Source organism: Mercenaria mercenaria, chromosome 17 (genome assembly GCF_021730395.1).
Source record: "Mercenaria mercenaria strain notata chromosome 17, MADL_Memer_1, whole genome shotgun sequence".
NCBI classification, from domain to species: domain Eukaryota; kingdom Metazoa; phylum Mollusca; class Bivalvia; order Venerida; family Veneridae; genus Mercenaria; species Mercenaria mercenaria.
In genome coordinates this window covers 5607395-5635278 of record NC_069377.1, presented here as the reverse complement: position 1 = coordinate 5635278, position 27884 = coordinate 5607395, and the positions used below count along the sequence as shown (strand labels likewise).

Sequence of the window (27884 nt, the reverse complement as noted above, 5' to 3'; positions counted from 1 at the left end):
ACTCAAAATATACCTTGCTATAAGAAATAAAACAAACCAACGAGAACGTACAGCCAATTATAACCAACTACAGTCTTCAATCTTTCTTTTATTGATTTTCACACATATTAATCAGTATCCATTTAACAACAATCATTAATAATCATCTATGTAGTACTTCACAGCACAGCAAAAAAATACAACAATGTAGATCTCAAACACTTCAAATAAAACCTCAATTAAGAGTATCTGCAATGTTTTACAAGTCAACAAATAAGTACCAAATATATACCATGACAAACAAACAAGAGCTGTCAGTGGACAGCGCGCTCGACTATTCTCAGTGCTTGATAGTATAATATAAGCTACGAGTAAAACTATAACATTACAATAAGCATATTCCAAGTCGAAAAGGGGCCATAATTCAGTCAAAATGCTTGATAGAGTTGCCTCCTCCTTTTTACAGACTGGGGTCATGATGGTAAACAAGTATGCAAAATATCAAAGCAATATCTCAATGGACTTTGAAAATATTTGGGGTGGTAGTACACAAACTTTAACATTTGTGTGACGCTCACGCTCACGCTAATGCTCATGCTTACGCCAACGCCGTGGCAAGTAGGATAGTTCCCATAATAATCGAGCTAAAAATGTGAAAATTTATGCCGAAATAAGTCATAGAAAAGAGCTGGGGAGCAGTGACCACTCAAATAACCGGTCATTGTTCTGTTTGCAGTTTTGCTCCATTAAACCCGACTTCTCAACCACCCTTCCCTAAGCTATTACATGTTAAACACTACTGCCTACCAATTACAATTAGAGCAAATACATGTCCGAATTTGAAATTTCTTGTAATCAGCTTTACAGGTGTTGAAATGTTTGGTTCTCAATCCATTTTCTGAGAGACATATCAATTAGCATTATTACGGATCATGGTTTATTTCTCTTAAAGATGGCTTTTTCAAAACAATACTATCTAATTAAAAGAATATGTAAAAATAAATAACATAAATATATTTACAACTTATCTAACTTTTAACATAAATTATTCAAAATAAAAATAACAATTTCTTTCCATTTAAGCACTAATGTCAAGATTATGCATATAGTGTGGACAAGTATTTGTTAACCAGTAATTATGATTCTAGAAAACCTCAGCTTAATAAAATACCGAGAAATAATTTAATTTCATAGTCAGGAAATTATGCAGCTTTTGCCAAAACGAGACATTTTACAGGAACTACAATTCGTGAAGTTTTAATTTTGAACAGAAAATGAATAGGAATTTTACTCGTCCAAAGGGGTTTTAATTTGTGGACTGACTCAAATGCTAGAACAAGTCCCCAATAATTATTAAAGAATTCACAGTAAACAAATTTTGAAGAAAATATTTCTTTTTCTCTGCACACAATTTCCATTTTTGTAATTCATTTTTATCTTTTAAGCTTAATGCTAGACATAGTTTAACTGATTATAATTCAAGATTTATTACTTAATAATAAAATGATTAAAAAAACATATGATTTTAGTCCTTTTGCTATATGATGTATAAATAAAATGTTGGAATATTTTTCTAAACCAAATAAAATTCTTGTATGAACAGCACATACTGGAAAAAAAGAATAAAATTTCAAAAAATAGAAACAAATCATTAACAACACACAATATGGAATAGACAACAACAGATTTTTCAAAATGATAGTATAGCATGTGCAAACTAAACTGACATCTTTCTGTTTCATTTTACTGAAATTGACCCGAGAACAGTGAACATTATTCAATACAGGTTCTACACAGAATTTTTGTTTACATTTATACCTGAATTGAATTATGTGTCCATCTGTCCACATATCTGTTACAAGTCACCAGAGTTTTCAAGTAATAAAACAATGACAGTTCAGTTTGCATATACTATACGTTCACTTTACAAGATGTAAAGCACAGCAGTTAACTACCTAATTTCATTTCAAATGCTGAAATTTGGTAGACCTCTATAGCCTTCTGTCATCTCTTACACATACTATAATCACCATATACATAGCTCTCTCTAGATATATGATATAAATTTGGCAAATATTATTCAGTCAATGTTTCACGCATATATTTATTTTACACAAATATTTATTAGTGTCTATCAAACCAAACTACTGAAGCTAACTGATCGGCCTAAGCATCAAATGAACAGACAAACCTGAAGAAAAACTGCAGCAAAGCTCTTCTAAATTTCAGCCTAAAAAATTCAAATTCTGCAGTCAAAACAACAAGCTGTCTAATAACAGTGTTCTCAAGTATTTAGAGTATATCAATATTTACTTAAGTTGGTACAAAGTCCTACCCACAGTTTTGCATTTGCTGAGTCCAAACATGACTGGAAATCACCTGGCTTAAAGACCCAATTCAAACATTTGCAGTGTATTCAACATTTAGGCAAGTAAACACTAACCTCTAACCTTAAATTTTGACCACTTTTTGTCTTTCCCAAGGAAGATCTATATAAAATAAACGTCTATCTGTACTTGGCACACCAAGTGCACTTCAAAATGAAAATGTCACACTCAAAAAGGTAAACAGAGTCACACAGCCAATATCTTTTACAATTTACATTTAGAAAATACAAAAATACTGTTACGTATATTTCTGAATTATGTCTACAAAACAGTTATGCACAGCATAGAAAAATATATACAATTATACTGTTATTTACCAACACACCAGTTTCTATTTAACAAGAGCTGTCCGTAAGACAGCCAAGCTCGACTATTCGAAATATTGTCACAGAAGCAGGAAATTATTACCCAAAATGTTAAATATCAAAAGAGTTTTAAGTTCGAAACGGGACATAATTTGACCAAAATGCATATCAGAGTTATGGGACTTGATGCTATCAACTAGTTTAATAACCCCGAAGAAACATGTTAAGTTTCAATTCCATATCTGCATTAGTTTTGGATATAGTAACTTGCATGTAAAACTTTAACCAGAATTTTCTAAGTCCAAAAGGGGGCATAATTTGCTCAAAATACATGTTAAGAGCTATGGAACTTGACCCAGTGAGGTTGGTAACTGACCTAGAAAAAGAATAAATAAGTTTCAAAGCTATATGCCTTTTGGTAATAGCTGTATGTACTTGCACGCAAAACTTTAACCAGGATTTTCTAAGTCCAAAAGGGGGCATAATTTGCCCAAAATACATGTCAGAGTTATGGGACTTGATTCTATCAACTAGTTTTATAACCCCGAAGACACATGTGAAGATTCAATTTAATATCTGCATTAGTTTTGGAGATAGTAACTTGCATGTAAAACTTTAACCAGGATTTTCTAAGTCCAAAAGGGGGCATAATTTGCTCAAAATACATGTCAGAGTTATGGGACTTGGCCCAGTGAGGTAGGTAATTGATCTAGAAAAAGAAAAAATAAGTTTCAAATCAATATGCCTTTTAGTAATAGCTGTATGTACTTGCACGCAAAACTTTAACCAGGATTTTCTAAGTCCAAAAGGGGGCATAATTTGCTCAAAATACATGTCAGAGTTATGGGACTTGGCCCAGTGAGGTAGGTAATTGATCTAGAAAAAGAAAAAATAAGTTTCAAATCAATATGCCTTTTAGTAATAGCTGTATGTACTTGCACGCAAAACTTTAACCAGAATTTTCTAAGTCCAAAAGGGGGCATAATTTGGCCAAAATACATGTCAGAGTTATGGGACTTGACCCATGAGGTAGGTAATTGATCTAGAAAAAGAAAAAACAAGTTTCAAATCTATATGCCTTTTAGTAATAGCTGTATGTACTTGCACGCAAAACTTTAACCAAAATTTTCTAAGTACAAAAGGGCGCATAATTTGGCCAAAATGAAGGTCAGAGTTATGGGACTTGGTGCTATCAACTAGTTTTATAACCCCGAAGACACATGTGAAGTTTCAATTCAATATCTGCATTAGTTTTGGAGATAGTAACTTGCATGTAAAACTTTAACCAGAATTTTCTAAGTCCAAAAGGGGGCATAATTTGCTCAAAATACATGTTAGAGTTATGGAACTTGACCCAGTGAGGTTGGTAATTGACCTAGAAAAAGAATAAATAAGTTTCAAAGCTATATGCCTTTAAATGATAGCTGTATGTACTTGCATGCAAAAACTTAACCAAGGTGTGACACCGACGCCGACGCCAGGGTGAGTAGAATAGCTAGACTATTCTTCGAATAGTCGAGCTAACAAAACCAGTAAGAAACTGTATTGGGATGATCTCCACTGAACAAACTTCATGTATAACAAACACAGTATTGACTGTAATATTTCACACTGGTTGGTTAATAGTTAAAGCCAGATGATGTAAACACTATCAGCACAAAGAGTCTGGAACATAGCAGTACATATTCACGAATCTTAGTTTATTTTTCCCATAAGGGAAGATTGTATTTGCAAATGTTTGTATTAGCATATTTACATCCTCAGTACTATGATATCTCTTAAACTTTTAGAGCAAGTATTTATCTCAGGTTCCCTCGATGGGCCTGGAATTCATACTAAAATGTTAAGCCCAAAAACCTACTTCCTTAAGCATGACATACTTCTTTTCATTCAATTTCAGTTCTATGTGGAAATTCTGGCTATCAAAAGCTAAAAGTTTGACTTCTTCTTTACCAGTCCTGAAAAATCTCAGGCTTGCATCAATATACTATTTCTACACTCCTAGAGTTTCAAGGACCTTGGTATCATTGGTTTACACATCCGGGTGATATGTTTAGCTAACTGCGTCATGTGTTGCTGGTCATCTGTTTTACCACATGCCACAGTCTCAAACTGGACATCAAGCTGGAAAAAGATAAAGTGAAAATTTTCTAGGTGGTCTGGTTAAGGTTTCAACTTGCAAATCAATTCATATAAGAAATTTCAGTTTAATCAGTGGAAGACCTAAAGACTGCCCTAAGAAAGTATTATATCTAAAGTTTGGCACTTATACTGGTCCCTAGAATCTAATGATATGGTTTAAACCAGTGGCTGAGAAAGACAAGTAATTTAACACCATCAATATTAATGACTCCATATGTAACACAAACCGTTTTCCCCAAAATAAGTGGGACTTAAAATCATAAATCCTTGATTACTCTTAAACAATATATTCCAGACTATAGTCTATATATAACAGAAGGATACATTTACAATACTGTTTTGACTTTAGGTGCACAGTACCTATTTCTCTCTTTTGTTCAATGTCTAAATTTCAATGAAGACATTAAGGTGATATATCAAAATTATTTTCTGTTTTACCTTAATTCTGGGTTTAGTTGGTGTTTTACTGAAGTGAATCTTCTTACTGGATTTCTTGAACAGCTTTGGCTAAAATAAAGAAATGTTTTTCATTTTAGTTGCGGTTTACATTGCAATGACACAATTATATGTCATTACTTCTCATATGGCAACTTTCCTGCTTTCTGACGGTGGTTTGGGTGTATTCTGGTTAATCGTCTTTTCAATATGTCCCTCGTATAAGAATTAATGCCAACTTGTAGATGCGAGCACAATGCCAAACATTATAGTGCTGCCACACTGGAATATATTCAAGTCAAGGACACCTAACTTGATACTCCATCCAACACATTATTATACCAATACCGGACTCACTAGCTTAGAACTATCTTCTTAATATATAATGCTGAGCGCAAAGACAGGAAGCAACTTGAACCATTTTTCACATCTTTGATATGAAGCAACCAGGTAGTGCAAACCTGACCTCCCCAACTCGAAGTGGGCGCTTTACTACTAGACTACCAAGGAGGTGTACCAATGATGGAGGAAGACCATCAGTGCCCGACAGCATTACTACTATTTTAGGAACAGGTGGGCACCTGGGTAGAACCAGTACAGCAGCACCAATAACATTAAAATATTTTATATTATCTCTTGACTATATATTTATGAGCTTGTAATAGATGCAGGACTTCAGTCTAAAACCACGAAGGTCCCATCAACTATTCTTAAAGCGAAACTATGCTCTCTGAAGCGACTGAATATAAAAATACTTGAGAAAATTGTTAAGGTTATCTTACAATATTTTTTCTGTTTGGCATATTAAAGACTTCCTCTGTCTCCTTGTCTGGTAACGTGTCTTTGATAATAGATGGAGGAGAAAACAAGATACTTGTATCACCTATCAATGACTTGCTCTGAAAATTACAATAAAACTTGATTACATGGCAGTCTCAAATTCCATTCCATACCAAACCCATTAGTTTTTAGGCTTCAATTTGGACACATAAGCCTTTTTTGTAAGCCTTTTCATTTGATGATAAAAGTATTTTTGTACCATTCAAGAAACCTGTACCTGGATTCTGAAATGATAATTCTATTTATGGTTTCAGTATGTAAGCAAAATGAAGCAAAATCTGACCTCTGTGGTCTTGAATGTGACACATTTCATAGTTAGGAATGTTTGTACAAAGTTAAGTAAATATCCATCCCACAGACCCAAAATTCCTCACAAAAAAATAAGAGTGTAACCTTGACCTTTGAGCTAGGGATTAGGTATTGCAAGTGACACATCATCTAGTTATGGTGAATGTTTGTGCCGAGCATCTATTCAATTAAAAGTTACAGACTGGACTAAATTTCCTCTAACCTTTTAGCTTTTAGTTTGATATTTTTGACTAAATTTCCTTAAATCTTTGACCTTGCAGTTTCATTTTTATCCTTGAAATTGAATGGGGATGACAGTTTTGATTATCTCAGTGATGGTCTCAGTGATGGTTAAGAAATATCTAGAAAATAAAAGCATATTTTTTATGTTCTTTGGGTTTTAGGTTTTGATATGTTTTCTGGTTCTTCGGGATCATGGAGCCTATTCAATATCTATGTAATAGAATTCCGTTCAAGCCGGTGCTAGTGGGCTTGAAGGGTTGCACTATCCATTACCTCTCATGAACAGAATCAAACCCAGTCTACTATTATTTTGCTTTGTTGCATTCTATGCCTCCAAATATTCTTCTTATAGATTTTATTAGCCCTTTATCTCGGGGTGAATATTTGTGTGAAGGTTTTCGAATATCCATGCATGCATAAAAATATAAACAGGAAACGGTACTCAAAACACATACAAACACACAGAGGGACGCACACAAAAACAAGGTTAACTGTTCATTTATAAGATTTAAATACAAGAGGACCATGATGGTCCTGAATTGATCACCTGTCCCCACATGAACTGAGTATGACATCGTTTTTTCTATTATTTGACATAGTGACCTAGTTTTTGAGCTCATGTGACCTAGTTCTGAACTTGACCTAGATATCATCAAGATAAAAATTCTGACCAATTTTCATGAAGATCCATTGAAAAATATGGCCTCTAGAGAGGTCACAAGGTTTTTCTATTATTTGACATAATGACCTAGTTTTTGAAGGCATGTGACCCAGTTTTGTACTTGACCTAGATACCATCAAGGTGAACATTCTCACCAATTTTCATGAAGATCTCATGAAAAATATGGCCTCCAGAGAGGTCACAAGGGTTTTCTATTTTTAGACTTACTGACCTAGTTTTTGACCGCATGTGACCCAGCTTTGAACTTGACCTAGATATCATGAGGTGAACATTCTCACCAATTCTCATGAAGATCCATTGAAAATATGGCCTCTAAAAAGGTCAAAAGGTTTTTCTATGTTTAGACCTAGTGACCTAGTTTTTTACCGCAGTTGACCCGGTTTCAAACTTGACCTATATATCATCAAGATGAACATTCAGACCAATTTTCATACAGATCCCATGAAAAATATGGCCTCGAGAGTGGTCACAAGGTGTTTCTATTATTTGACCTACTGACCTAGTTTTTGACCGCATGTGACCCAGTTTCAAACTTGACATAGATTTTATCAAGATGAACATTCTGACAAATTTTCATGCAGATCCCATGAAAAATATGGCCTCTACAGAGGTCACAAGGTTTTTCTATTATTTGACTTACTGACCTAGTTTTTGACCGCACGTGACCCAGTTTCGTTCTTGACCTTGATATCATCAAGATGAACATTCTGACCAATTTTCATACAGATCCCATGAAAAATATGACCTCATGAGAGGTCACAAGGTTTTTCTATTATTTGACCTAATGACCTAGTTTTAGACCGGACGTGACCGAGTTTCAAACTTGACTTAGATATCATCAAGGTGAACATTCTGACCAATTTTCATGAAGATCCATTGAAAAATATGGCCTCTAGGGAGGTCACAAGGATTTTCTATTTTTAGACCTACTGACCTAGTTTTGGACCGCGGTTGACCCAATTTCGAACCTGACCTAGATATCATCAAGATGAACATTCTGACCAATTTTCATGCAGATCCCATGAAAAATATGGCCTGTACAGAGGTCACAAGGTTTTTCTATTATTTGACCTACTGACCTAGTTTTAGATCGGACGTGACCCAGTTTCGAATTTGACTTAGATATCATCAAGATAACCATTCTGACCAATTTTCATGCAGATCCATTGAAAAATATGACCTCTAGAGAGGTCACAAGGATTTTCTATTATGTGACCTACTGACCTAGTTTTTGATCGCAGTTGACCCAATTTCAAACTTGACCTAGATATCATCAAGATAAACATTCTGATAAATTTTCATACTGATCCCATGAAAAATACGGCCTCTACAGAGGTCACAAGGTTTTTCTTTCATTTAACCTACTGACCAAGTTTTGGACCGGACGTGACCCAGTTTCAAACTTGACCTAGACATCATCAAGATGAACATTCTGACCAATTTTCATGCAGATCCCATGAAAAATATGACCTCTAGAGAGATCACAAGGTTTTTCAATTTTTTGACCTACTGACCTAGTTTTTGATGGCACCTGACCCAGTTTCAAATCTGACCTAGATATCATAAAGGTAAACATTCAGACCAACTTTCATGAAGATCTTGTGAAAAATATGGCTCTAGAGAGGTCACAAGGTTTTTCTATTTTTAGACGTACTGGCCTAGTTTTTGATGGCACGTGACCCAGTTTCAAACTGGACCTAGATATCATCAAGGTGAACATTCTGACCAACTTTCATAAAGATCCCATTAAAAATGTGACCTCTAGAGTGGTCACAAGCAAAAGTTTACTGACGCACGCCACGCGATCACAAAAGCTCACCTTGTCATTTTGTGACAGGTGAGCTAAGATACTTACTGGTGTTTCTGGTGACAGAAGCAGTGAGTCGGTGCTTGGATACAATGGGGCATTATTGGTTGGCCATTTCTGATTAAGTGACTGTCTCGCTCTTCTCACTGATGGCTATAAAATTTTAAGTACTTGTTTAAACGTAGAATTTTGTCAAAATAAAACCTGCACATTTTTGAGGTTCTTTGGTTGAGGTTCTTTGGTGTTAGGCAATCACCTTTACAAGGAATGCAAAATGTCAATAACACCAGAATGACAAATGTAAACCTCTACAGAAAACTAAGCAATTAGTTACACTAAATTCAAGCAGGTGCCCCAAAATCACATTTTCATTGGGGACAAATGTCCTCTGATTTTGTGGCTGCATTGAACTGCTCAATTTAATCTAAACAAAAAGAAGATTCCCTTTAATCTTTAGAACTTGAAATTTACAAATCAGACACCAAACAGCCTTGTGCTAAACTCATGACATTCAAAGGTTTTGCTGTTCCTTTGTTTACAACTAAAGCAATTTTTCCTCCAATTATTTCTGTTGTTCTGTTTCATAACATAAGATTTATGCATACAACAGTTTCATCAATAATAGCCAATAATAACTTTGTGTGGTTACCAGTAAATGTTTAATTTAAGTGTATATTGTAAGAAATACTTGCAGAAAAATAAAATATCATTGATATACAACCAATGTAATAATGAATAAATATTTCATTAAAGTTTATGGTAATGCTGCATGTTTGATAAACTGGATGTCATTTAAAATCTGAATCATCAATCCAGGAAATGTTAATACGACTAACAAGGAGCTGCATTCAATAAACGCTTGATGCCCCCAGTGGCATCCTTGTCGATAGATTTTGCACTTAAGTCCAAAACGAGGTCAAGGTCAAACTGAGGTCAGGTGATGTTTGAAGATGAGGAATGGTCACAGTTTACATCTGTATTAGTATCAATTCATTCTTGTAAGGGGTATTGATGCTAGACGAAACGGTCCCATTTGGTTAACCAAGAGATGGTCCATATAAAGCAACCTAAGTCCAAAATGAGGTCAAGGTCAAACTGAGGTCAGGTGATGTCTGAAGATGAGGAATGGTCACAGGTTACATCTGCATTAGTATCAAGTCATTCTAGTAAGGGGTACTGATGCTAGACGAAATGGTCCCATTTGGTTAACCAAGAGATGGCCCATATAAAGCAAACTAAGTCCAAAATGAGGACAAGGTCAAGGTCAAACTGAGGTCAGGTGATGTCTGAAGATGAGGAATGGTCACAGGTTACATCTGCATTAGTATCAAGTCATTCTAATAAGGGGTATTGATGCTAGACGAAACGGTCCCATTTGGTTAGCCTCGTAAGGACGGATGGACGAACGAACGAACGGACGGATGGACAGGGCAATCACTATATGCCTCCCGCATCAGTAGATGCTGGGGGCATAAAAATAAATGATAAAACCATTCAGTGTGACAACTATTATCTTTTTAAGATTATCACCAAGTATAACAAGAGCACCGCCTTGCGGGTGCTGACGCTCATCTGATTTTTTTTGTGTAATAGAAATATTGTCCTACCCATGATTTTCTAAGTCTAAAAAGGGCCATCATTCTTGCAAAAAGCAGGATAGAGTTATGTTTTTTGATGTTCAGTGTCCACTTATGATGGTGAAAAACTGTTGCAAGTTTTAAAGCAATAGCTTTGGTAGTTTATGAGAAAAGTTGACTTAAACATAATACTCAACCAAGAAAATGATTTTCTAAGTCCAAAAGGGGCAATAATTATTGCAAAAAGCAGGATGGAGTTATGTTGCTTGCTGTACAGGGTCAGCTTATGATGGTCAACAAGTGTTGCAAGTTTCAAAGCAATAGCTTTGATAGTTTAAGAGAAAAAGTTGACCTAAACATAAAACTTAACCAAGAAATCTGATATTTTCTAAGTCCAAAAGGGGCCATAAATCTTGCAAAAAGCAGGATGGAGTTATGTTTCTTGCTGTACAGGGTCAACTTATGATGGTGAACAAGTGTTGCAAGTTTTAAAGCAATAGCTTTGATAGTTTAGGATAAAAGCTGACCTAAACATAAAACGTAACCAAGAAAACTGATTTTCTAAGTACAAAAGGGGCCATAAATCTTGCAAAAAGCAAGATGGAGTTATGTTTCTTCATGTACAGGGTCTGCTTATGATGGTGAACAAGTATTCCAAGTTTCAAAGCAATAGCTTTGATAGTTTAGGAGAAAAGCTGACCTAAACATAAAACTTAACCAGGCAACGCCGACAACCACTCAAGTGATGACAATAACTCATCATTTTTTTTCAAAAAATCAGATGAGCTAATAAAACTAGACAGTCTGACATGCTTTTGAGAAAAGCGCATGTCTCCCACAACTGCCCCTATGAACAAGAGCTGTCGGATGACAGCGCGCTCAACTATTCAAAGAATTGATTGAAGAATGGGGTCAAAATATTTCCATAGTTTTTCAGACTAAACAAAAAAATGGATTAAACAAAAAATGTTCCTGTATTTGTGGATTTCGATTAGTCTTGCACTAACTGGCAATGTGTGACCATGATGGCAAATATGTTAAGTTATATGTCTGGCAAAACATGGACTTTTATGAAAAATTTAACTAATTTCCAAGTCCAAAAAGGGCCATAATTCAGTCAAAATAGTTGACAGAGTTATGTACTCTTGCCTACAGATGGAAATCATGTTGATAAACTAGTGTTAAAAGTTTCAAAGCCACAGTTCAAATAGTTTTGACAAAACGCTGACTTGTTAAAAAAAACTGAACAAATTTCAAAGTCCAAAAAGGGCCATAATTCAGTCAAAATAGTTGTCAGAGTTATGTACTCTTGCCTACAGATGGAAATCATAATGATAAACAAGTGTTTAAAGTTTAAAAGCCAAAATGTCAAATAGTCTTGACAAAACATGGACATATATAAAACAAAACCAATTTCCAAGTTCAAAAAGGGCCATAATTCAGCCAAAAAAGACGAGAGAGTTACGTACTCTTGCCTATTGATAGAGACTATTATACTGAACAAGATATAAAAGTTTCAAAGCCATATGTCAAACACTTTACACAAAATATAAACTGGTACGAAAAACTTAACCAAGATTTCTAAGTCAAAAGGGGCCATAATTCAGTCAAAATGCTTGATGGAGTTATGTACTCTTGCCTACAACTGGACATTGTGATGTTTAACAAGTGTTGAAAGTTTCAAAGCTTTATCTCAAAAGACTTTGTCAAAATGTGGACTGGTACGAAAAACTTAACCAAGATTTCTAAGTCAAAAAGGGGCCATAATTCAACCAAAATGCTTGATGGAGTTATGTACTCTTGCCTACAACTGGACATGGTGATGGTAAACAAGTGTTGAAAGTTTCAAAGCTTTTTCTCAAAAGACTTTGTCAAAATATGAACTGGTACGAAAAACTTAACCAAGATTTCTAAGTCAAAAGGGGCCATAATTCAGTCAAAATGCTTGACAGAGTTATGTACTCTTGCCTATAACTGGACATGGTGATGGTTAACAAGAGTTGAAAGTTTCAAAGCTTTATCTCAAAAGACTTTGTCAAAATGGGGACTGGTACGAAAAACTTAACCAGGGTGTGACGCCGACGCCGACGCCATGGTGAGTAGGATAGCTCTACTTATTCTTCGAATAGTCGAGCTAAAAATGTCTAGTTTCTGTAGATGGCTTTGATGAGTGGACCCAATTAGATGGTCTGGACGAGTGGATCCAATCAGTAATTCAAGGGCCATAATTCAAAAGAGCCTTGGCAGATTTGGTTAGTTATCGAACTTGGCCGAGGTCTTATAGTCAAACACATTTTGTTCGTTTGGTGAAGATCGGATGAGAAATGTTTGACTTAGAGCGCGGACAAGCTTTGTGACAGACAGACACATACACAGACTTGAGTAAATCAATATGTCTCCCACACCACTGTGCGGTGGCGAGACATAATTACTGATAGATGCAAAAAAATGTATTAAACTAAAATCATACTATGAGCTTATAATTTTAGGGTCCTTTTAATCATCGGCAATTATCTTTTAAACAACATCTGGCAGTATGATGAGAGTATACATTAATTTAAAACTGTGTTGTAACTTTTCTTTATGTCAAAATGTCAACAAAATCATTAATTTCCAAAAGACTTCCATTGTAAAAACTTGCTTGAGGCCAAATGTTTCAAGTAAACCTTGCAAAAAGTCACGAACATAACCGGTAAATTTTCTTACCAGCTCCTGAAGACATGAAAAATCAGGTTTTTATTACATTCTAAATGTACCCAGACATCCAGAACTGCCATAATCAAACAAAACATTTAATGATTTAAGCATATACAATCAGAAGAAAATATTACTATTTTATTAGGTTTCTTTGATCTATTAGCATCAACAAACTCTGCAGTTGACATGTCTGCCTCATAGCCAGTATCTTCACGGATCATAGCTTCCACATCATCAAGTTGGCACGGACTCTATAAACAAAATTACATCTACCAATTATAAAATGAAAACTTGATAATTTGATTTTGTTGACAAACAATAACCGCCAATATCATAATTACGAAAAAGGTTAAACAAGTGAAAGTGATCTTAACTATATGTTTTTTTACCATACTGTTCCAGAATAAATGCACTGTACAACAAATGAATGAGGCCAAAATTAAAAATATGTTTGTTTGTTGTCTCCCTACCTACCTGCTTAAAATGCTGCGCCCCCGAAGTTTTTATTGGACAATGCTGGTCAATTTTTTTAAAGTTGAGATATGACAGACAAGTGCCGCATAAATTTCAAGTAAGCAAAATAATGAGTAATGAAGTTTAAATTGTATTATTTAATTTCATCCTTTTATACAACATATACAGATTTGTCATATTTTTACAGAAGAAATAATTCTGTAAGGAATGATCATATATCTACTGGTAAAAGTTTAATCCCCCCACCGAAAACAAAAAATTGCCTACCTACCTACCCAACTTTAAAAAGTAGGGTCGGGAGGCAGCAAACACAGACTTTTTTTAATGTGGCTTGACTGCAGTATTAAAATATTAAACTATATCTTACAATAAGTTTATTCATGTGTGACTGCCTGATCATCTCTAAGGCATTCTTGAAAGGGGTGGGTGTTCTTGGTGTTGCCTGGTAAAACGTCTTTGGCACAACCGGTGTATGACTAGCACTAAAACTGGGTAACAATAAAACAAATTCGTAACTTTCTACACTAATGATAAAAGCATATACAGTAATTTCACAAAGTGAAGATTTGTGCTGTAATATTTTCAAAGAGTGAAATGTTTATCTCATCTGTAATTGTATTTCAGGAAAAGAAATGTATCTTTATGTCCGTACTTTATCTTAACTTCCCAAATCGTGGATGCACCAAATGCAACAATTACTGTCGGAAATGAAAAATGTAAAAGTTTGTACTACAGATTTTGTCTCAAGACACCAGTCCTTAATAACAAATATTTGACTTTTTCCTGACAAGGAAAAATTTATATATTTTTTTAAAACTTGAACAGGGACTGCATGTGATACCTGTCAGTGACTTTAACATCAGGTGTATTTAGTATTGATCCATGTCCAGACGTAGATGAGGAATCACGTTTACTGCACACTGGTGTTGACGTCACCTTGCCGAATGGTATCTCAGGAGAATTAAGAAACTGAAATTATATCTTCTGTCAATGAAACATAGTATACACATACCTGTTTTGAATATACTACCTGACAACCTAAGTTTTAAATTTATGAAGCTATGTACCTCACTACCAGGTATTCAACTGCAGTAACTGTCAAAGTAGACAAATTTTTTTAAATTTTAGAACTATAAAAAAATAACAAAATAGTGTAAGTCAGAGGCTTGTAATGTATGATTTAAGAACAGAGTATAACAGTGAAATCTTGCTTTCATTCTTTTGTAAACATACTGTTTAACTTTTCTTTATTTTGCCTATCTTCCGTGTTGTTACTAGATTGCAAATTGTCCTATCAAGCTATTGATATCATAAATATGTTTTCCCCAATCATAAATGGATTACTGTGGGATAAACTTATCTGAGTGACTTTGAAGTAACTGTCAAATATTTTTGTGTGTATAAATTATAATATTGTATGACACCAGCAAAAGGTTTAAAGTTAAACCACTACTACAATAAATTCAGATCCACTATTAACCTAAAAATTTAACTAAGAGCTTCAAGGCACTATATAATGATTCATACTTCAATTAAATTCTACAATCTTTTATGGAGTATATGAACCAAATAATAATATATATTAATGATTTACCTGGGACGGTGAAAAGGGAAGATTTTTTATTGGAGTTCCTTTCGGAGTTAAAGATCCTTGTTTATTTGGAATGTCATATTCACAGCCACTTGAAACATTTTCAGTCATTTCCTTTTCTGAAACTTTAAGCACATTGTCAGATGCTGTCTGTGTCACTTGGCCATAGTCCTGCTCTGGAATACCTTCCTTAACAAATTTTGTATCATTCACTTTACTATAATCCTGATACTGTTTAAACAGTTCTCTGCCAGGATCAATGTTTTCTTTTTCACTGTTTTCGACAGAGTCTGTTCCGAACAACCTGCTAGATACCCCTGTCCTCTCTGGAGTTTTGAAGGAATCTTCACTACTGCTCTTTGGTGTGACCCTCTTGTGGCTGGTCTGAAATATGTTTCAATTGTTTGAGGATATGATAGTCAGATTTAGTTAGAAGGTAATATATATATTTGTTATTCTGTTTCCCCTAAGAGTAATCTATTATTCAGCTGGTAATAAGTTAATGCAAACAGTGTTCTTTAATTTTACTAAAGGGAAGATATCAAAATAAACATGGAACCAAACCCGCAATCCTTGGTTTTCTTGACCAAGCTTTAATGTGCTGTCTGTTATTAAAAAGAAATATCTAGAACTATTTTTAAAAATCTAAAAATTCTAAAAGTAAAGGGCATTACAGAATGAGGTCTAATAAGTATTTATAACTGCTTCTATTGGCACCACTAATATAAGGAGAAAGGTTTGGCAAATCGTATTTTTTCTTTTTCTTTCCTACTGCCAAAGGATTCAAATATTGTGTCATAACTTCTGCATTTTCACAATTTCATGGCAGGGAATGCTGCAAAGAATGTTTTCACCTTAAAAATTCACTGTACAAGTAATTGAATAACATGAAAATAGTGTTTATGCATAAACTGGTCAGAAGCATCTTCCGTTTGCACTAAATGTGCAGTATTTGGATTAGAAATAAGCAGCAAAAAGTGGTAACTTTTAAGGTCAGCCACAAAATCTCAGGTTGGTCATGTAGCATAGAAATACAGTTTTTTATTTAATGTCTTACATGTTTTCTCTTCCTATTCCTGCGTAAGATAGCTGGAGCAGTGAATCTAGATGTAACAGGGGAGGTAATAGGAATTAACTGCACAGGACTCTTCAATCTGTTGATAGCATGCCCATCAAACCTGTATTCTAAAAAAGCAAAGATTTCAATTTTTTTTCTGTTTAACATCACAATAACACTTCAGTTCATAGGGCCACTTTCAAGCTTCTGATAACAGAGAAAGAGCCAAGGTTCGCCACAAAGCATTATTTCAGACATAGACAGCCATGGGTAGAACCACCAATCTTCCATATACACTATCCTCATATGAAAGAACTCTACACCCTGTAAAGTTTCGAACCCAGCAATGAGGGGCATGTGATTCAAAGTCAACAATCTTAACCACTCAGCCACGGAGGCCCCTAGAAACTTCAATACAAATGTTTTTGATTTATGTTTTGCTATAATCCAATGACCATATTTACACTATTTCATATTGTTTGACTACTAGAATGCATGATGATTCAAATAATGTATTCTTTCTAAGTTATATAAAGTCACATTTCTGAACTCAACAGTACTTCATGTGCATAACCCCTTGCTGAATCTACACACCTAGGAGGCTAGGATTATAACAAATTTACTTTATATAATAATCTGTACATCTACTTTAAAGAACCACAATGGAAATAAGAAAGCTTTATATCTCTTTTTGTGTTATCCTCAGTATTGATTTAATGTCACCTACAATTGCACTTTAATGTATTTGTTTTATCATGATATATTGTCTATTTTACCAGAATTATTCAAACAATCAATACTCCATAGCTAAAAAAGCTTCCTTGCTTTGATCTTTAACAAATGCATACTTTTTTCCTCCAAAGCAGTAAACTTGATGGGTGTGACACCTGTATCAGAGTCTATACCACTGACAAGATCTAAGGTGTTCAGTCCGCTAAAACCACCACTGCTTCTCACTTCCAATTTCTGTCTGAAATGGAAAAAAAATAAAATCAGTGTTTACTGAGATCCTTTAACCAACGACCCAGTCAATATGAGTATTGACAGGCTTTTCTGCAAACACTGAGTAAGTCAACTTCTTCACATGAAACCTGTGTGGAGAATGAATGAATTCAGCAGATTACAACTTCTTCACAAGAAACTGAGGTGGAGGAGGAAATAATTCAAATGTTAAGTTTCATCTGGAAAACATTCACATCACCATGGAATTAAATCAGAATCTCTCAGTCCAAAACCTTGTGTTCTACCAAGTAAGTTTACAAACAGGCCACTATTTAATGGGCCATTAAGGTAAAGGCTAAAGAGATGATACATGATCAACTTACTTCATCGTTTCATTTTCTGTATCTCTTGCATTATTTTGAAACAGCTGCATTGGCTTCAAGCTAGGCCGTTCAACCGTTTCCTTCTTAGTACTGTTGAAAAGCTGGACTGGTTTTAAATCCTGCCCTCCATAAATCATCTGGACTGGTTTGATATTGTGTCCGAGCTCACCTGGACCAGGGGTAAAGGGTAGAAACGCTTCACCTCCCTTTATATCCGAGTCAGCTTCAGATTCGTATCTCTTCTTCATTGTTGAATTCCAGTGGTTCTTTATAGCATTATCAGTCCTTGAAAAAGACAAAGGACTTTATACATGTATGCAACAATCCTCTATTATACAAAAAGAATTTCTTTGAAAATCAACCCATTAATGCACAATTCAAGCTCAATAAGGCATAAAAAAAACTGTTTCCAGTAACATGCTGAAAAAAATTAAGGTAGGTAGGTCGGCAAATTTTTGTTGTTGATTTTTTATAAAGCAAGTCCTTTCGTAAATTATTTTTGTGTCAAAAAATGAATACAATTAAGGGGGTTATACCTTTAGAGCATCAGTAAATTGATTTCTAACATCACTGACCATGTTTAAGCATAAAAAGTGCAGTTTTGCAACTTTTTGTTAAAAAGTTGAAAAAAATAGCCTCCAAGGCCATAAAAACATTAAAGGTATGGCCAAAATTAAGGTTAAGTCATGATACTGGAAACAAACATTTTTTTTTACGCCTAATAGCTGATTTCATTATCAAAGCAACACTCCATAGTTTAAATGAATTATACTTAAGAAGCAAGCCATTGTATATGTCACAAGCATTTGCTGAATATGTGTTGAAGCATTTCATTTTAATGAAAACATGTAAATATTAATTGAGATGGGCTAAGCTACATTAGCACATCAAAACCAAAGTGGAAATACTTAAGAGTTCACACATGCAAGGTAAACATACAAGACAGCATATATACTTGTATGAAAGTTTATGGAAACTATAAGTAAGTGTATTGATATGATACTGATATGATTTCATTTAGGTTAGTTGCTTTTTTCTCGTCTTCACTTTTTTTACTGTAACTGAGTGTAAATAATATATCTTCATTACTTGTACCACACTATAGAGAAATTAACTCATGAATGGATTTCACCTTGTACTTTGGGAACCTTGTAGCTTTAATCAAGTAAAAATGCCCTTGGAAATGTTATCTTCATTGGGTTCAACTGCCATTTAAAGCTCCAAAAACAACATTACCTTTTCAGATTTGTTTAACCACTGATGGATCCATGCTCTTTATAAAAGTGGTTGGTAAACTACCTCTCTTATTATTAGGCTAAATAATGTTTACCTTCCTGGCAAGAATTTAGCTATTTCAGCCCATCTATTGCCTAATGTTTGATGAAGTTTGTATATCAGAGTGTCTTCTTCTTCACTCCAAGCACACTTCTTTATGTCAGGATTCAAATGATTGTGCCACCTAAATATAATAAAAAATAATGAACATTTCACGAGGACAAATTTACGAAAAATGATAATTGTAAATTATTCCTCTGTCTGGAAAAAATGAAATCAAAACAGGTAAATACAAGTCTACAGCGGTTTTATTAAGGGCTGAGCAGCTGAGGATTTCCCACTGCTATAGGTATCTGAAGCCTTGGACTACTTTTCCAGCAGAAAATAAAGTTCTAAACTGATGAGCCCCTCTCTACTCTGCAACTTGCACCCACTTCCGCCTACTTCAATACTTCATACTGTCCATTAAATAATATACAAAAGTGGAGTTAAACAGTATTCCGAAGGGTGAGTTATACAGCATTCAATGTTTCATGTAAAACTATAAAATATATATGAGCCGCACTATGAGAAAACCAACATAGTGGGTTTGCGACCAGCGGATGCGCAGGCTGGTCTGGATCCATGCTGTTCGCTGACGGTTTCTCTAATTGCAATAGGCTTTGAAAGCGAACAGCATGGATCCTGACCAGACCGCGCGGATGGGCAGGCTGGTCTGGATCCATGCTGGTCGCAAACCCACTAGGTTGGTTTTCTCATGGCACGGCTCATATATGGAAATACCTTTCTCTGCACTGTTTTCCAGTCCTCCCGTTCAAATATTTAGAGATAACAGTCCACTTCTTTGCACCAAACTGTCTTACTAATTCTAAAACCTTTTGGTCTTCCTGTGGAATAGAGATACCAGACTTCATGCATAATAATGAAACCTATAACACTTTCCAATTTTTTGACAACGGAAAAAAACAAGAGCTGTCTAATGACTCTGCGCCTACTGTTTGAAGCCCTTTCATCTAAATAGTCTCCTTTGATGTTTTTATTTGTTTGGTTGTTTTTTTGTTGGATTTAACGTCACACTGACACAATTATAGGTCATACAGCGACTTTCAAGCTTTAAGGAGCCCCTCCGTGCATTATTTCATCAAGAGTGGGTACCTGGGTAGAACCATTGACCTTCCGTAAGCCAGCTTGATGGCTTCCTTACATGAAGAATTCAACGCCATGAGTGAGGCTCAAACCCACATTGGTGAGGGGCAAGTGATTTGAAGTCAGCGACATTAACCACTGGCCACAGAAGCCTCGAGGCCAAAATTAAAAATATGTTTGTTTGCTGTCCCCCTACCTACCTGCTTAAAATGCTGCACCCCAAAAGTTTTTAGTGCAAAATGCTGGTCAAATTTCTTTTTAAGTTGCGATATGACAAGTGCCGCATATATCCCGGCACAACCAGTTTTCAACCGCTTAACAAGTTTTCTGTGCAGTTTTGTACAAATGCAAGTCCAAATCTTTGGTTTATTGTCTAACACTTTCTATCAGCATAAGTGCTATAAAAGCATACCATTTAAGTTTCAAGTTTCTAACTGAACGAATACCTGGCAGGATGATTTTAAAAGCCATCAGTAGGAAGACATGCTGAAAATTTACAACCTAAATTCAACTGCAGGTGGTATTTTCCTTCCAGCAAAATGAAACAGCACTAAACTTTTACTGTAGTTTCATTACAACATTGCAAACATAATACACCCAAAATTCAAGTCTGGCAACAAACACTAAAACCAACATGGCAGATCAATATGCTGTAGGTACACTTGTCTAAATTGGCACCTAAATTACAGGGGGTAGGGTAAAGTAAATGGCAGCCAAAAGTTAGTGCATTATCAAAAGAACTATATCATGTGCTCAATTACTCCAGAGAACCAGGGTGTCACATCTGCTACATTGATAGCTGTCACATATGACGATGTATTATATAATTGCTAAGGTTTTGACACTCCAAATAAGTCAAATTGCTTAGAAAATGAAGAAAACTGTTGTAAGGACAGGCATCATGATTGCATTGTCAAAATAATTTAATAATAGTATGCTTCACAATTCTGGCAGTAAGCATGTGTTAAGCAAAAAACATTTAGTGCAAAAGATATATAAATACTGATATTGGCTTAAGCAAGAATAGGTAGTAGACTAGGAAAGACGCAGGTTTTTTAGTAATAAGAAAAACCTCATGAAAACATAGTACTGCTACATAAATGATAAATGGAATTTATATAATTTTCTAAGTACCAAAACTGAAGGAGAATAGGTTCATAACATGTTCTGTCTCTGCTGTAAACAGTGAAACAATCACAACTGATCAATTTGGCTTGTAAAGATTTTTATCATACAAAGTCCTAGGCAGTTGAAAATAGGTTGTGTTTGAAAATAGGTTGTGTGGGGATATTTCAAGTAAGCAAAATAATAGGTAAGGAAGATGTATTATTTAATTTCATCCTTTTATACAACATAGATCTGTCTCATCTTTACAGAAAAAATATTAATAAAGATTCTGTAAAAAAACAATTACATATCTACAGGTAAAAGAAATTCCCCCACAACAAAAAAGAAAAAAAAAAAAGAAAAGGCCTACCTACCTACCCAACTTTAAAAAGTAGGGTCGGGAGACAGCAAACAAAGATTTTTTTAAATGTGGCCCGAATTATTTTATAATTTTAAGAGTAATGATAGTCTATAAATACTGATTTATCTATAATAAGTTTACCTTTTTAAACAAATATTTTTTTCATTATTTTTAAATTACCTCTGGTGTCCAGGGTCCTTTAATAAGATCTGGATTGAGTACTTTATACCAGCGATGCTGGCACTGCAGGTCGGATCTATCTGGAAAATATCTTGACACAAGCTTCCAGTCCTGATTTCCAACCTGTTCGACCACTTGCTTTAATTTTTCGTCCTGTAAAGCAACAACAAATTTGTATGAAAAACTTGGCAGTTAAGCCTTTTAAGTCGGTATATCATCATCTGTGTTGGCTCTTTTATTAGTTTTGATGCATATCTACCTATCTACATGGGTACATTGATTGTCAAAATGGACAATCCTTCAACAAAATATTTTAGTCGACATGCAGTGTCACTTAAAAATTGAGAAAAAAGATCTAAAAAAAACTTCAACAAAGAAGTATAAAATACATTTTTATAGCTCTTTGACTTCAAATACTGATGATAAAACAACAATACCATCATTAGCAATAACATAAGAGGAAATCAAGGGAGACAACAATTCATGTGTTCAGTTATGTGACAAAATGTTGATTCTATCTCTTATACTTGACTCCCCAATCTAAAAACTGCAATAAATGTATCATTTCTTGATCAAATTTGATGAAATAAGCTGCAAAATGCTGTGCCTGTTCTATTTTTTGCTCTCAGTCTCTGAACTGCAACCAGTCCACAAAGTTTTAAAATCATGTAAAATTTGGAAAGTTGTATTATTTGGCACATGTAAAATTTGAATTTGTGAAAACACTGTAAGTTTTAATCAGTGCCTAGGCGTAATCTTCAGTTGTGAAGGAATGAAGTAACTTGAAGATTCTCTGATAATTCATCATAGATATCAGCTAAATGAACAGCATTGGAAGTTTAAAAGAAATTCTGCCCATATAGGAGAGATTGTGTTTGTATATCCATTCATTTGTATTTTCTTTTTTTAGAACTGATAAGACAGTGATCGAGTGGGCAGAAGGTGAACGTCCACGTTGTTTGTAAACAGTGATGTTTTTAAAACGGCCTAAACTTTCGTAAAACACAAATTATATCAGTAATTTTTTTTATCAATGGAAAGGTTATAAAATAAGCAATTTATCTATTACTTTTAATTGTTATTTCGAAATAAAATTGATTAATTATGAATGCTTAACTTACAGTGTTTTTCTTAAAGTTTTGAACATCACTACGCCACTATTAAAATTATATGTCATTTAAAACGGTTATTAATTTAAAAAAGATATCTGAATATGAAAATTGTAAGTATTTCAAAACTTTTTTGAATTTTGAAAATCCATAAATGAGCGAAAAAGTTATTAGAAATTTAAAATTCCGATCCCATACACAAACGATGTAAAAACATTTGTTTTGCCCACCACCAGATAAACAGATATTAATGTGTGGCGTCACAGCGATCTCTCCTATTGCTCAGTACTGTCATCAATTTCTTATTACAAAATAGTCAATTAAACTGTATGACTATGATACCTCTTCTTTAAGCCAGCGCCCTCTGTTGATTAGTTTCTTGTGAGGCTGCTGACAAGCTAAGACATAAGACTCTACGGCATCATCTGTATCTTCATCACTGCTGTATAAACTTTTTATAGAAACACTGAAATGAAAGTAATTTTGAACAAAATTTACCAATTTACCATGCTAATAATGAGAGTCATTACCAATACAATGGTCAGTTATCAAAAATATATCAATAGTTCCATAATCTAGGCCCTCTGCTAGATTATTTTAAACATCCACTGCCTGGAAAAAGCAGTTAGATTCATCGTCTGCAAAAATACAGACCACGAGATGAAAACTACGCACCAAAGAAAAAGATGAACTGGCTCTCCTTTTTACATTGGCAGTGGCTAGAGAACCAGAATCGGTTCCCTAGACAGCGAACTTATTCGTCCGGAACCAGTTCTCTAGCCAAAGTACCGTGCATAGGCTAGAGAACCGCAATTTTATTTCTATGCATAAAGCTGTCGAAATTCATCTTGTCTCTTTTGGTAAGTATCATGCAGGTTATTATCTTAATTAATTTTACCATTTCAGCAAGTCACACCCTTTCATTTTATTTGTGTTTACTGTGTCTCAAAAACTGTACTCGCCGCATACTGTCCGGCATATTGGAATGATAAAATAAAGTAGAACGAATGAATGCGGAAATCGTCAGCAATAGAGCAGGCATTCTCGCATACCAGAGGTCTACCGTGGTTCTCCGGATGAACGTCTCGGGATTTTGACGAACATCTGATGGATGAGAATGTAGAGCAGGCTGAAATTATTAAAACTTAAAAGGTACAATACAATAAAAGAAACAATTGAAACAAATTAAGTAAGTTCTGTTAATTAGTATTGATTACATATCTTTGAACGTGAAATACCGAGGTGTTACAAACCACTATTTAAAGTGTTGAAATAGATCTAATCTGTATGAAGTTTTAATGGCAATTGAATTAGTTTGTAAAGCTGTAAACATGTCGCAAATACAAATCAATCTTATTTTATATTTGAATAATTTAAACATAGTTCATGTTTAAAGCAAATAAAATCAAAAACGACAGTAAACACAGATAAATGCTACGACATGGTAAAATTAATTAAGATGCTTGACACTTCCCAGGAAACAATGTGGATTTGGGCAGCATACTGTAATGCATAGAAATAAAATTCCGGTTCCCTAGCCTATGCACGGTATTTTGCTTAGAGAACTGGTTCCGGACGAATAAGTTCGCTGTCTAGGGAACCGATTCCGGTTCTCTAGCCACTGCCTTTTACATTTTCACTGATTAGTGATCAAAGCTTTTCCCTAGCCGCTACCATTGATCAGGTCGGCATGACGTCACATCCGGAGCAGTCGATTATGCAAATCACCTTGGAGGTGAAAGCAGGACCCGGCAATACGTAGCGAATTAACTAGCGATGTGGGTTGTGATGTTTTTATTTTCAAATAAAACAAATCAAGAGTAATTTTTTTTATTATCTACAGTCCTTACGCTGTGGTACAATCTATATATTTTTCAAAAAAGTAGGGTTTTTGTAATAATTGATTTTGTGGCATTTTAAAACGGTCTGGAAAAAGTGACACATTATGTATTGTCAGCTCTTCGGCGCTACGGATAAGTTATAATTAAAACAAGTTTCCAAATTTATTCAATATTTTCTCAGATTGCATATATAAATATTAAACTAAACTAAATATCTGAGAACATAACAATTCTTTGCTTAAAATCGTAGCAGTTGTTTCTTTCATCTTTCAGAGAATCTTTTAAGTGTCTTGAAAAAGAATGTTATTTTCTTTTCAAGAATGAACAGATCAAATAAATAAGTAAATTAATTTTCTGATTTTTTATGTCTTTTTAAAATAAGCTGATAAGCTGATTTTCTAAATGTTTTAATGCTCTGAAATAATTATATTGTTGCCATTTTGCTGAAATGTATTTTGTGCGATACATTTTATTTTGTTTTATGTAAAATACTATAATGCTGAAGTACATTAAGTATGAAAGTCATTTAAATAAAGTTGAAAACTTATACTTTATTCTATGTAATCTTATTGCGCTTTTTTTTTTTTTTTTTTTTTGAAGAAATGTGAAATGTCCTTCCAGTCAAAAATTAGTTTGGTGAATTGATTTTTAAATTTCAAATGAACTATATGCGTGTTTGCTGGGGCATGTGTATTAATTAAGGTTTTTTATGTAGTAGCTCTCTTAATCCCTTTGACAATAATTGACATGCAAATTACAATAATGTGCATCTTCCAAATATCATAAGACCCTGAAGGCATACATCAAACGGATAAGACAGGAAATTACCATAAGGCCCCGAAGGGGTACATCAGAGGGATAAAACAAACAGGAAATCAATCTATTAATTAGTGATAGTCATTAGGAACTGGTCGAAACTGATTTTCATTAATATACCACATACTGATTGGTTTCCATAGTGATTTATGACTTATAACTGGAATGTATGCTTTAATTTTGTGGTATGTGGAAGCAGTCAATTGTGACAGTCTATAACAATTAACAAAAAAATATGGATGCAAATTATCGTTTCACAGTTTTAAATAATTGACAATTTACTACAAAGCAGACAGTATTTTCGTAAATAGAAGTCATCAATTTATTGATACGTCCTGGCTTTTCGTAAAAAGAAGCTAGCATGCAGTTATTATATATCATTTTATCTCCACGTGTAACATATAAAAAATCCCTTTGTGTTATAAATGCAGAAAAAGATCTTATATTGTGATCCTGATACGCTTCGAGGGAAAAAAAATCCCTTCTCCAGTATTTACACATAATTAATGTACTATTAAGCTTTAAATTTTGACACCTCCCACACGAGTCAGAATTTAGATAAGAGGTGTTGGTTTAATAAAATTTGGCGTGACTGAATCACTTTTGACACCACAGTTCAAGCTATCTGGCTTTCAGAACTATTTTAATGGCAGGCTACCATATAGAACGAGAAAAGTGAAACAAATGGATTAACCTAATTAGGTGAGCTAGATTCTCTATTTTATTTATTTTTAAAAGACCTCCAATTTTTTAAATTATGATTTTCATCCAGTCCGTCACAAATATGAGACCTCGCAGCTTACACGGATCAATGATGAATATCACGTCTGAAACCTAAAAAAAGAAAGTTTTCTTTCACAGGAGTGATTTCTGGAACATCATGCTACATTATAAATTCACTGACTTATTAATATTGTCCAAAATTTAACCTTAAGCAACGAAAAACAACCAGCACTAGTGAAACATGAAAACCCTTTTCGATTACAATTTAGCGTTTGCTGTCACCTCGGCTTGTTGCTACGCAACGCGATACGCTAAAGTGCCCGGATATCCGACCTGATCAATATTATATACACCAGCAAAACAGTTCAAAACAGTATATATGTGTATTGATTGATGGACCTCTTGGCACCAGAGTCTACAGGTCCGGGGCCCCTTTTAGTTTTACCTTTATCTAGGACCAAACCAAAGACACTTCCATGATTTTATAAATTTACCTGAACATCTGCCTACGCCTTGACAAAAATAGAGCACACATCATTAACACTCGCTGAACTACTGTTTGTAGCAGTGTTGCTTAATATCATTTACTTATTATATTATAAGTTATTGAATGAATACAACATGCATGAAATTAAATGTTCTTTACGTGCACCGATAAGTGACGTCACGCACGTGACGAATCCAATTACCATCGTTCTATAACTAAGGAAAAAGTAAACAACAATAAAATAGCAACAAACATAATGAAATGGTACGCTCTAAGCGCAGTTTGCGAAAACTTGCAATACCTAAATCACAAAAGACAAAGAAAATAGACTGTCCATTGTCAGGATTGTGAATGTGACAGATGTCAGAACAACGTGTCGAATTTTATTTTTTGAACTTACCTATCCTCGGGGTAGTTGTTCGTCATTGTGCTGTAAAATACCAAGGTTATACATTTCTTTAATGTTCTGTAAAGACGTAATTGAAATCTACAAAAAGTAAAGCAACAATTCTGAGCAAATATTGAAAATATCTCGCAATGTTTTCTTCGGGCGGAAGACCGAATTGCGCGCTGTGTATTACCAAGCGGCGTTTCATTGGTCGAAAACCACTTCCGTCATTGCTAAAAATAGATATTGTAGCGGCAAGATAATCAAAAGAACAAAAAGAAACACACTGGTTTAAAATAGAAATACGGACCATTCACTCCCAAGTCTTTTCCTCCCCTGACTTTTCCTCCCCTGACTATTCACTCCCAAAATGGGAGTGAACAGTCACTTTATAGGGTGACTATTCACTCCCATTTCTATTTTTTCATTATGACAATTTAACACTATTCAATGTTTAATATCTAGGTTGGAACTGAATTTTAAATAGATATATTCCAAGAATATTTGAATATTGATTGCAAGTATGATATATAATATTAAAATTTCATATTTTTAATACAACTGAAACTGAATAATTTGATTAAACGCCTATCTTTATATAATGATATATTCAATAGCATTG

At 34.4% G+C, this 27884-nt stretch overlaps 1 protein-coding gene across 2 annotated transcripts; it reads right to left on the bottom strand.

The window, feature by feature from the left end:
- Positions 1–75: 75 nt before the first annotated feature.
- On the bottom strand, positions 76–27451 carry LOC123536173 (myb-related protein B-like). 2 transcript variants are annotated; one of them, XM_045319116.2, is made up of 16 exons: positions 27275–27451; positions 23350–23473; positions 21899–22051; positions 19888–19991; positions 19160–19288; positions 17830–18114; positions 17353–17474; positions 16505–16632; positions 15451–15831; positions 14698–14825; positions 14224–14344; positions 13517–13633; positions 9157–9261; positions 6031–6147; positions 5252–5320; positions 76–4795 (listed from the first exon to the last, which is right to left on the bottom strand). In XM_045319116.2, the coding sequence occupies exons 1-16, from the start codon at positions 27298–27300 to the stop codon at positions 4673–4675; spliced, it is 2232 nt and encodes a 743-aa protein (XP_045175051.2). In that variant the 5' UTR covers positions 27301–27451; the 3' UTR covers positions 76–4672. The 2 variants fall into 2 exon arrangements, with proteins under 2 accessions (XP_045175051.2, XP_045175050.2); XM_045319115.2 differs by lacking the exon at positions 27275–27451 and adding an exon at positions 26882–27031.
- Between the last annotated feature and the right edge of the window lie 433 nt (positions 27452–27884).